The sequence below is a fragment of the Fusarium subglutinans genome (assembly GCF_013396075.1).
Source record: "Fusarium subglutinans strain NRRL 66333 chromosome Unknown NRRL66333_c0000189, whole genome shotgun sequence".
Taxonomy (NCBI): domain Eukaryota; kingdom Fungi; phylum Ascomycota; class Sordariomycetes; order Hypocreales; family Nectriaceae; genus Fusarium; species Fusarium subglutinans.
Genome location: NW_023502252.1, coordinates 11,625 through 22,885, shown reverse-complemented (window position 1 = coordinate 22,885; position 11,261 = coordinate 11,625). Strand labels below are relative to the sequence as shown.

Below are 11,261 nucleotides of genomic sequence, written 5' to 3'. Positions count from 1 at the left end.
GAGATCGAATGTGCTCGAAAGATTGCCCTTCTTTATTACCTCGGTAGAATTGGCTGCAAGCCCCAAAGGAACAGCATTCAAGGCTGCGAGCCTATACGCAAAGCAGACATCAACAGGGTACTGTCCTTGCAAGATGAGAAGTTACTCACGTCAACACTGGCGTTTCTTTCGAGTATCCGAGAAGATGCTATGAGGGTCACAGCAGTTTGTGCAGAGGAGAAGAAATCGAATCTTTTGGTGATGGTTGCAGCCAATGCAAAAGATAGTTGTCACTCATCATCGTATCTTGACGCTGCCAAGGAAGGGGTTGATAAGATATTTAGATCACTCAATCGGGAGACTCCAGGTAAGTCTAAGTCAAGGGACACAGCAAGCATCTTCTGGGAGTTCTCGTTGTCGGATTCTCAGCATCGTCGTCTCTATGTGTCGAAGCCGAATAATGAGCAGAGCGAGATTCATCAGGCGCGGCCAAAGACAAGGTTTTGATACCATATTAAAGAAAGTCAAGAAAGAAATGGCTCGGTTTACAATGAATGACGACAAGAGGGAGTACATGAGACTGAGCCAAGTGCTTATTTCCAGAATAGAGGATTTTCAGATAGAGTTGGCGCAAGATCCATCCAACACATCAGCATTGGACAAGAAGCTGGAGTTGATTATCAACACATTTGACGATATATCGAGAATATCAAGTCTTTCAACAATGTTGCTCCAAAATATTGGACCGAGGATGGAACCGGACTTGTACAGTGGCTTACTGAACACCGTTAACAAATTGGCGCACTATGAAACTTGTGCCGGGACACTTGTGAAGCTTTCGAGGACGTATTCGATACTTGGACTCACCTCTACTATTCCCTTCAGACTTGATGGCACAGCATTCGAGAAGCCACCAGCAGAAACCGTGATCTTCAAGTTGGGAGAGCATTTGAAGAAGCTCAGAAAGGAGTACAACACCAACTGGGACTTGGACAACTTCGGCCAAAGACTGGCAACGAATACGAAAAAGTTCTGGGAGGACTTCTTGAGAGTCACGAAAAAGCCAAAGATTCACGCTGAAATTCAACTCATGTGGCACTTTGAACGTCACCCAAGTTCGAAGCCTTCCCGAGTTATCGCCTCTAACAAAGATGCGTGTTTCTTATGTAACGCCTTCATATCGTTCCATGGAAAGTACATGATACCCAAGACACACGGGAGAATCTATCCTGGATGGAGGCTGCCATCGACTGGGCTCGATGAGACTAGGGGACTATTTGTTAGAGAACTTGAACGGATTGCTGTGGAAAGACTCAATGTGATAAATCAACAGGGGTTTCAGAAGAATATTGACCTTTTGGAGAGCACAATATCATTAGTTGCTATTTCTACAACCTCCCCGAACAGATCCAGAGAAACGAAAATCATGCGACCAGCCATGACAATTACCAACACTGAGATAAACAACGAGGTTTTGGATACGATGGAGGAGAAACGTGCTGCGACATATCTGCTGCAACCAACGAAACTAGGACAATCTAGAGCTGGAGTCAAGACAAAGACTAAGAACCTGGACGTCAAGAGCGCCAAAGTCTCCTTAAGACCTAGTAACTCTCCAATGAGTTCACGGGAGACCATGGTTCTGGCACAGGAGTCAGCCAATTAAACCAAAAAAGCCCAAGAACAAGCCCCTATTTCAGTCGGAGAGCCAAATGATATCGCGTCCAAGGAGACTGAACATGAGCTGCGCAAAATCACAAGCCCGGAGACAGATCAAACACGCCCGTCGAGCACTTGTTTCTCAGAACCGAAGCATTCCGACCACAAGTCAAGCGATAGCCCGACGGCGTGGGAGCAAGTAAAACAGGATTCAACCAAAAGAATAAAGCTCAACTCATTCAGCAGCCTTTACATCGAGTACACATCCTCAGATCCAAACACATCGAAAGTTCTCAAGATCAAGGCCAAGAGATTGTCAGTTGAGGAAGCAGGAGAAGTCACAGACGGGAGTGACCATGTTTATGACTTGGATAGTCTGTTAACACTGGATTGTGACCTTGGAAATTGTCAACAGGTCAAGATGAAGGCTAAAGGGGTGGTTTATGTTGTGGATCTTGGTGATTTTGCTTGTCAGGATGAATAAAACATGCCATTCCGCCCATTAAGAGGTAAGCTGCTGGAGGTCGTTGTGCTAAGATAAGCTATTCGAGAGTAGGTAGGTATAAGTAGACTGAAAAGGCTTGCATGGTATTGCTTCAACCGTCTTCTATTCTGAGCATCGCCACGTCACTCAAAGGGCGTCCAAGGTTCACCAACGAATGCCCAACGATAAAATTGATGTGAAGCATCAGCCAAGAAGCCTTGATAGCGAACTCGACCAAGCGTTAGCTAAACTACCTATCGATGCTTGGGTAGCATCATAGCTACCAGAGAAGACAAGCCAATGTCTGTTGTGTCGCTTTCGTACTGGGATTGAGTGGGATATGATGACTACATGATCCTCGTTCTAGCATCTTAAATGCCGCATCAGAGGCAATATCATAGAACGGATCCTTGTGTATAGTAAACATCCTGCAGTCATTGGTTGACTTGGACGTATAAAGGACAAATAAATACAATCAATGACCGACGGGACCACGAATACAAGTTCCTATTACCTCTTGAATAGCCATATCATATCTTGAGCTACAGTACGAGCACAACTCACAACATTAGTACTAATCGCAATAGTCATTAATTTTATTGTTGCTCATGTCTCACACATGAACAAATAAACGACGCTCATTGACTGCATCACGATATGCGGTGGATCCGTGGGGAAACACCAAATCACCGCCTCGTCCCTCGTCCCTCGTCCTCTCACTCAACCAATCTCATGCATAGCATCGCCTGAATAATCGCATCATAACAAATCACTCTACCTCTTGTCAGCACCACATATCACAGCAGCTCACCGAATAACAATCCTAATCCCAATACCTTCACCAACACCAACACTAAGTACTACGCCATCATGTCATCCTATACTCTTGAGCGTCAAATCGCAGAGCTCGCCGTGCTACGGGCATCAATCCTTACAAAAAGAGTCCAATCGACCGTCAGCGGCATTTCAAAAGCAGACGACTCTCCAGTCACCGCTGCTGATTTCGCCGCTCAAGCTGTTCTCATCAGCGCCCTCCGCAAGGTATTTCCCGGTGACAACTTCGTCGGCGAGGAAGATTCTAGCGCTCTCAGGGAAGATCCCGCCTTGAAACAGCGTGTTTGGGAACTTGCCTCTGGCGCTCACCTCGAGAACGCAGACGACGAAGCCCTCCTTGCGAGCCCCAAAGATGTCGATGAGCTTCTTGAGGTGATCGATCTTGGAGGACGTGGTCAAGGTGGGAGAAAGGGGCGATTCTGGGTAATGGATCCTATTGATGGAACAGCTACGTTCCTCAAGGGGGAACAATACGCTGTCTCCCTAGCCTTGGTAGAGCATGGAAAGGAGGTCGTTGGTGTTTTGGGCTGTGCGAACCTCAAGCCTGTGGATGATAAAGTTGCAGAGTCAACCATCGACAAAGATGGTCTGGGTCTTATGCTCACCGCGGTTCGTGGGCAAGGCACCACCATTCGCAAGATGGATTTCAGCGGTCTCCAGCCAGCTCAGCCTCTTGACAGCGTCGCCAAAGCCTCAAGCCCCGCTGAAGCTCAGATCATCAACTACTCGAGTGGCTCGACATCTCGTCACGACCTCATCCGCAAACTCGCAAGCTCTTTCGGTGCCAAATTTCCCAACATCGAGCTGTACTCATCGCATATCCGTTATGCGGCACTCCTTGTTGGCGGCGGTGATTTTCAGCTGCGTATCCCTTCATCTGACGATGTCATGATGCACATCTGGGATCATGCTGGGGCTCAACTTATCTTGACCGAGGCCGGCGGCAAAGTAACCGATCTTGACGGCAAGGATATGGACTTTGGAGCTGGAAGGGATCTAACCCAGAACAATGGATTGCTTGCAGCGAGACAGGGTATCCACGCTGCCGTTCTTGAGAGTATGAAGAGGATTCTTGCTGAAGACGCCGCCTCCACTTAATCAGCTATAAAATAAAAGGCCCTATCGAGATCCTCCACATATATCGAAACTTAATCCAAGATGCTGGTATCTACGTTCACATCGATGTTCTATACATGCCAAACCCATATCTTACATCAAGCTGCTTCGGCCTCCAATCTCCATACTTCCCTGCCCATCCTTCATTTGGCCACTTCTACCCACAACAAACTCGGTATATATCCTTTGCAATCTGGTCTTCTCCTCAGAACTGATACTCGCTCGTGTGCTATCCAGAGCCTTTACGAGGTGGCCCCATTCAATCAATACCTCCCTCTGATCGCTGCTTTGCGCCTTGGCGTCCGTGTTTGCGGCGGGAGCTCCGTGGATTTGCTTCGACTTCTTACGAGCTATCTTGATCTCTTCAAGCTTTGCCAAAATAGATGCGTTCTCGACTAGAGCAGCAGACTTGCTTTTTGGCGTCGCCTCGGTCAGAGGTTTGGCGTCTTTACCGTAACGGAACTGGACGAAGCTAGGTGTGGTGTTCGACTTGCCATTGGTTCCGTTGCGTGGTTTAGAAGTGACTGTAGGTCCATCAACGTCCAAAACATCATGAATAGCCTCGAGCTGAGCATTGGAAACAAGAGCCTGGATGTCAGCACCTGAGAAGCCTTCAGTACGGCGAGCAATGTCCGTCAGAGGCCCGTTGGATTCGGTCAACTCGTCTGAGAGTCTGACTTTTTGGAACAGTGCCTTGATGATGTCAACACGATCCTCCAGGGAAGGCATATCGCACAGCAAAGACTTGTCCAGACGGCCGGGACGAAGAAGAGCAGGGTCGATCAGATCAGGCCGTGAAGTAGCTGCCAGCACGTAGACACCTGACAATCCCTCGGCACCATCCATCTGTGTGAGAAGCTGATTTACCACACGATCCGTAACACCTGTAGAGTCGTGTCCTCTCTTGGGTGCAATAGAGTCAAACTCGTCGAAGAAGAGTACACATGGCTTCGCAGCCTGGGCCCTATCAAACAGATCTCGAACACTCTTCTCAGAGGCACCGATATACTTGTTCAGAATTTCAGGGCCCTTGACACTGATGAAATTGAGGCCACACTCGCCTGCAACAGCGCTGGCAAGAAGTGTCTTACCGCAACCGGGATATCCGTAAAGAAGAAGGCCAGATCGAAGGCGCAGTGGACACTGAGCAAAGATTGGCGCATATTTAGTCGGGTATTGTAGCGTCTCCAGGAGCACCTGTCGTGTCTCTTGCAGCCCTCCAATCGACTTAAAGCTTGTCGACGAACTCTGCAGCGACACATTCCTCAGTGAGGCTGGCGTGAACCCCTTGAGGGCCTTGTCAAAATCAGCCCTTGCCAAGTGAATGGCGCCTGTCGAGTCTGGCGACTCAGCAATGGCACGAATGATAGCCTCGTTCCTCGCACGAGAAACAAGGACATTGATGTCACCAGGCATATAGCCGTCTGTAGACCCAGAAATGTCAAGAAAGTCAAGATCCTGGTCCAAGATGAAGCCGCTCGTCTTTGCCGGATGACTCTCCTTGCTCGCATGACTAGCGCCGTCCATCCAAGCACCACTATCTTCCGTCATGCTGCCGTCAGCAGTTTGTGGTCGACTTTCATCGCTGAACTGTGTCTGAGCTTCGTCAACCGTCATAGCATCCTGCATGACGATAGACTCCATCACCCGGCGTCTCGATTCCTTATCAGGCGCCTTAAGCTCAACAATCTCGCGCACAACATGGCCACTGACTACAACACCATTGATTGACTCCTTGCCCTCGGCTGTGGCCAGGAGGACAACACCGCTGTCACGGGTACAGTATTGTCTGACGATCGAGCACAGGATCTCACCGACTTGCCTGCTCCTTCCATTGTCATTGCCAACCTGAAGTTCCGTTTCTACAGGACAAAGTTTGTCCAGGTCATCAAGAACCACCACAGCTTTTCCGTTTAAGCGTGCACCCCAGCTGGCAGTGGCGAACAAACGGTTCAAAGTTTCCTTTATCGTTGAGATTCGTGTCTCGTCGTTGACTAATTTCCGACAAGGGTAGTATAGTGTATGGAATAATGAATCTTGTCGTAGCTTTTGTGCCAAGTATCGAGCAATGGAAGATTTGCCGGATCCCATGCCACCAGTGAGAAGGACCGAAGAAAGGTGGACAAGATTAGACTGTAAATTATCCAGTAAGGAGTCGATTCCAACAAGGAGCGAATCATGGGTTGGTTGACGCTCGAACCCGTCCGTCTCGGTCAGCCACGATGGCCGAGGAGTTGGTGGCTGAAAGTCGATAGGGATTTTGGTATCGAGCCCAAGAAGCCAATTCGCAGTGTCTTTGTTCTCTTGAAAATCACCACCAAAGGCAAATTTAATGATGCCGCCCTCCCACCCCTGAGGAGGATCAAGACCGTCGTATAAGCCCATGATGGAGCCGTCTGTCAGAGGCCCTTGAAGAAGCCCATCAGTACCTCTAGTAGCGGCATAGATCTGTCGGAACCGCTTCGCAGACTCTTCCTTCTCAGCCTTGGATTCTCCACCAAAACGCAAGCCTTCAACTGTCTTTGCACTTGGGGCGAAAGGAAAAACCTTGATGCTCTGAACCGCAGTCTTGGGGAGTTGCTGTGGAGCTGCTTGAAGCTTTACTATCCCGCCAACCATGCCAGAACACCCAAGGCTTGCACAAAGGGGTGACGAAAGAGCAACTGATTGACTGTTGGGAGGATCGATCCATGATCTGAGATGAGCAATGACTTTTGTGGCCGCAGTCGTCCCAGCAGGAACGCCGCCTTCTTCAGGCTGGGGCTGTTGCAGACCAGCTGGTCTAATAACATCGACCGCGACATAGTTGACCCCTTTGAAGGCTTCGCCGGAGAGAAGGTCGTGATCAACCCAAACACTCAAGTCCTGGACCAGAGGACCTTCATCAAACCATTCTTCGCATGAGCTTCGGTCAAGACCACGCAGAAACATAGTAGGTCTCCGCTCTTCCTTGGCGCTTCGCCGGCGCACCGTACTGGTCGCGCTTCGTTTGGACTTGGAAGTGCTGGCTACGCTGCGGTGGTCGCCCGAGCTGTGCGAGCTCTTTTGCCTCGTCTTAGGCGCAACGATGACCTCGGCATCGGGAGATATCTTTGCGAATGGCAAGTCGGCCGGAGGCGAAGGATCCAGTGAGATAACTTTAATATTTGCGGTCGAAGTCGGCGACAAATGTAGCGTCAGCGCATGGGGCTCGACGGGGTTATCACCAATTTTGTAACGCGGGTTCGGGAGCGCCCGAATTTGAGAGATGAGATTTAGTTCGAGGAATGTCGCGTGTAGCTCAATGATCTCCCAGTCCTCCGGCGTAAGGGGTTCAATGTTGATCGTATGCGCCAGCGGAGGATCGAGATGGATGGTAGCCGTGATCTTCTGCCCTTCTGATATACCTAGTGACTTGGCTAGTGTGGCATCGAGTTCGATAAGCTGAACTTCCTGATCGCGGGATGATCGCGAGCCGTTGAGTCCATCGCGGGTCCCAGGAGGAGCGGTCCTCCTCTTGCTGGGCATGCCTGTCCATCCTACGAATATGGAGCGCTGCTGGGAGCCGGCTCCAGTCGGCGAGGCCTCCCGATAGCTGAGCTCGATGATGACATTTTGTGCAGGCTATATATAAGCTATGGTCAGAAAATTGCTGGAGCAAATCAGGGAAGAAGAAAGTTCCTACAGTGTTGACATTGACTAGGAGAGAGACCAGTGATGTAGGAAGGTTGACCAAACAGCTCTTGAGGTGAGATAGGGAGATTTCCGCCGAGACGGACTGCGCATTTCGTCTGGGAGGCATGATGCGCTTGGGCAATTGAGAAGATTCGATTTCGATTTGAGCCGGCCTCTCGTGGGAGGATATTATAACTTGTCGGTGGGAAGAAGCAGAACACCTCAGCTTAAGGTAGGTGCCGAAACATTTCCAATCTGGAGTCCCTTTCTCGTCCCGCAGCCGAGGTCCCTACACGTGCTCGGTGATCATCCCCGTCCCCTTCCCCAGCTTTACGGCTTCGGTGGGTGGCCCATGCTTTCCTGCGATACCGCTGCGGCTGTAATCGTGGCTGATGTCAATTAAACTCAGTGCGTGGCTGTGCGTCGCGAAACGCGAAAAGACGCGATGGATTGGATGTGCGTGCTTGGAAGGCAGGGCCCATCGCAACCACCGTTGCCCCCCTGCGACTGGCCCCGAGTCCACTCAATTTGTGCATCGCGATCGCATCTCTCCATCTATACAGCACCGCACAAACTCGAATTACAGCGCTCTTCAAATTTGAGGTCCTTATAAGATTTCTTCACAATGGCGCTGCGCGAGTTCAAGGCCCCTGTCAGCTATGAGAAGCAGCAACGTCAGTACATTTCCTCCTGCTACTGCGCTTAGCTTCCCGCATAAGCTAATCATCAGTATAGATGCCTTTCAGGAGTTCTTGACAGGATTCAAGACATCACCAGAGCAAACCATCACAACTGCACTAGGCAATATCACCATTGGAGAAGATGACCTCGACGACGAGTATGATTTGATGGACGAGGATGGGCAAGATGCAAACCGGCAACAAGCGAAGGAGCGCCGTGCTCCTCAGTACAAGTACAAGAGTATGCTGCAGCAACTCTCGGATCGAACGATTGACGAGGCGACGATCGATCTTGACGATTTAGCAACCGTATGATTTGCGATACTCCCTTCTCCAGCAAAGTACTAACAAGCTTGTAGTGGGAGAACCAAGCGTTCGATGGTGAGGACAGTATGAGACTTGTTGATTCCATCGAGATGAACACAAAACACTACGTTGAAATATTTTCCCGAGCTGTGGATGAGGTCATGCCTCCAATGAGCGCAGATGTGAAGTGAGTACCCCAGCGACCCAAAGGTTCATGCACCGCCCTGACCAGCGAATAGCTTCAAGGACGATGTTCTCGACGTGTTGATGGCTCGACGACAAATCCGAAACCGAGAATTGGACGAAGCCGCTGAGCGAGACCCTACTGCTGCAGATGACAAGTTCCCTGCCGAGCTCACTCGCAGGTACACCCTCGTGTTCAAGCCCAGGACTAGCACCTCGAGTCAATCCTCAAAAGCCTTGGCAGTTCGACAAGTGCGCGGTGAGCACCTGGGTCATCTTATTACCATTCGTGCGATCGCCACTCGAGTTTCTGATGTCAAACCCATTGTTCAAGTCAGCGCCTACACTTGCGACAGATGTGGTTGTGAAATCTTCCAGCCTGTTACTGACAAACAATATGGCCCCTTAACCATGTGCCCCTCTGAAGACTGCAGACAGAACCAGGCCAAGGGTCAACTTAACCCTTCTTCAAGAGCCTCAAAGTTCTTGCCTTTCCAGGAGGTCAAGGTCCAGGAGATGGCCGAGCAGGTCCCAATTGGTCAGATTCCTCGAAGTCTTACTGTCTTCTGCCACGGCACTCTTGTCCGCCATATCAACCCTGGTGATGTCGTCGATATCTCAGGCATCTTCCTTCCCACCCCTTATACAGGTTTCAAGGCGATGAAAGCTGGCCTGCTCACTGATACTTATCTCGAGGCACATCACGTTCTCCAACACAAAAAGGCATACAGTGAGATGATTGTTGACTCCACACTGGTCCGCCGGATTGAAAAATACCGCCAGACTGGCCAAGTCTACGAACTGTTGGCAAAGTCGATTGCTCCCGAAATCTTCGGACATCTCGATGTCAAGAAAGCTCTTCTTCTTCTGCTTATTGGTGGCGTGACGAAGGAAATGGGAGACGGAATGAAGATTCGTGGCGATATCAACATCTGCTTGATGGGTGATCCTGGTGTGGCTAAGTCTCAGCTCCTCAAGTACATTTCAAAGGTCGCTCCTCGTGGCGTCTACACTTCAGGTCGTGGAAGCAGTGGTGTCGGTCTCACGGCTGCTGTCATGCGTGATCCTGTTACGGATGAAATGGTTCTCGAAGGTGGTGCTCTCGTCCTGGCCGATAACGGAATCTGCTGTATTGATGAGTTCGACAAGATGGACGAGACTGACCGTACTGCCATTCACGAAGTAATGGAACAGCAAACAATTTCCATTTCAAAGGCCGGAATCTCAACAACACTCAATGCTCGCACCTCTATTCTTGCCGCCGCTAACCCTGTTTATGGACGATATAATCCTCGCATCTCCCCTGTCGAAAACATTAATCTCCCCGCCGCGCTGCTGTCCCGTTTCGATATCCTATTCCTGCTTCTTGATACCCCTACGCGCGAAACAGACGAACAGCTTGCCAAACACGTTGCGTTTGTGCACATGAACAGCCGGCATCCCGATATCGGCACTGATAATGTTGTCTTCAGTCCTCATGAAGTGCGATCCTACATCGCCCAAGCAAGGACATACCGACCTGTCGTTCCTGAAACGGTTTCTGAGTACATGATCAAGACATACGTACGCATGCGAGACCAGCAGCAGCGCGCTGAGAAGAAGGGCAAGCAGTTTACCCACACAACCCCTCGTACCCTCTTGGGTGTTGTCCGTCTGGCCCAGGCCCTGGCCCGACTTCGATTCAGCAATGAGGTCACTCAAGACGATGTTGATGAGGCTCTCAGACTGGTCGAGGCTAGCAAAGAAAGTCTGAACAATGATCTTGGCACTGGTCGAGCGCACGCGGATCCCAGCAGCAGAATTTATAATTTCGTCAAGCAGCTTGCTGATGCCGGCCAATGCCGTCCTGAGGATGCCACTGGCGAGGAAGAGCTCGGTATCGAGATGAGCATGACGCAACTAAAGGCTCGAGTCATCGCCCGGGGCTTTACCGCCGACCAGTGGTCCAACGCTGTGCAAGAGTATACCACCATCGATGTAAGTTTTAAGAGACATTCCTTTGTACATGAACAAATCGCTAACAATCGTTGACAGCTCTGGCAAACCACCAGGAATGGTGCAAGACTGGTGTTTGTCAACGCCGAACCTGACAACGACCAAGAGGATGACATGGACTTTTGAGAGCTGGGCATGTAACGAAGTGGGATGTTCTATGTAAAGGTCTGGCGTTTTGGCATATGAAGGTAGATGAGAATAGTCTGCTGATAGAGCTCTGTCAACGATGAGAATTAGGCATGAAGTTAGCTATCATAACAAACATCAACCAATAAATAACTCAGCTGTAATACACAAGCATAAATCTTTGATCGGTCTTGTAGCACAGATGATTTGCAAAGAAGCAGTGCCTATTTCGGGTTTCAAACACC

General features: G+C 49.9%; 4 protein-coding genes across 4 annotated transcripts; 3 read left to right on the top strand and 1 right to left on the bottom strand.

Annotated features, from left to right (window-relative positions):
• Positions 1-529: 529 nt before the first annotated feature.
• Positions 530-1,645, top strand: FSUBG_10717 (uncharacterized protein; the record flags this gene model as incomplete). The annotated part of the gene is made up of 1 exon (XM_036675323.1): positions 530-1,645. One exon carries the CDS (start codon positions 530-532, stop codon positions 1,643-1,645), a length of 1,116 nt encoding a protein of 371 aa, XP_036533784.1.
• A 1,347-nt stretch (positions 1,646-2,992) lies between these two features.
• Positions 2,993-4,054, top strand: FSUBG_10716 (3 (2) 5 bisphosphate nucleotidase; the record flags this gene model as incomplete). The annotated part of the gene is made up of 1 exon (XM_036675322.1): positions 2,993-4,054. The coding sequence occupies one exon, from the start codon at positions 2,993-2,995 to the stop codon at positions 4,052-4,054; it is 1,062 nt and encodes a 353-aa protein (XP_036533783.1).
• A 111-nt stretch (positions 4,055-4,165) lies between these two features.
• FSUBG_10715 (uncharacterized protein) lies at positions 4,166-7,853 on the bottom strand (the record flags this gene model as incomplete). The annotated part of the gene is made up of 2 exons (XM_036675321.1): positions 4,166-7,675; positions 7,737-7,853. 2 exons carry the CDS (start codon positions 7,851-7,853, stop codon positions 4,166-4,168), a joined length of 3,627 nt encoding a protein of 1,208 aa, XP_036533782.1.
• A 498-nt stretch (positions 7,854-8,351) lies between these two features.
• FSUBG_10714 (DNA replication licensing factor MCM7) lies at positions 8,352-11,016 on the top strand (the record flags this gene model as incomplete). The annotated part of the gene is made up of 5 exons (XM_036675320.1): positions 8,352-8,400; positions 8,462-8,715; positions 8,766-8,899; positions 8,952-10,872; positions 10,930-11,016. 5 exons carry the CDS (start codon positions 8,352-8,354, stop codon positions 11,014-11,016), a joined length of 2,445 nt encoding a protein of 814 aa, XP_036533781.1.
• Positions 11,017-11,261: the final 245 nt, after the last annotated feature.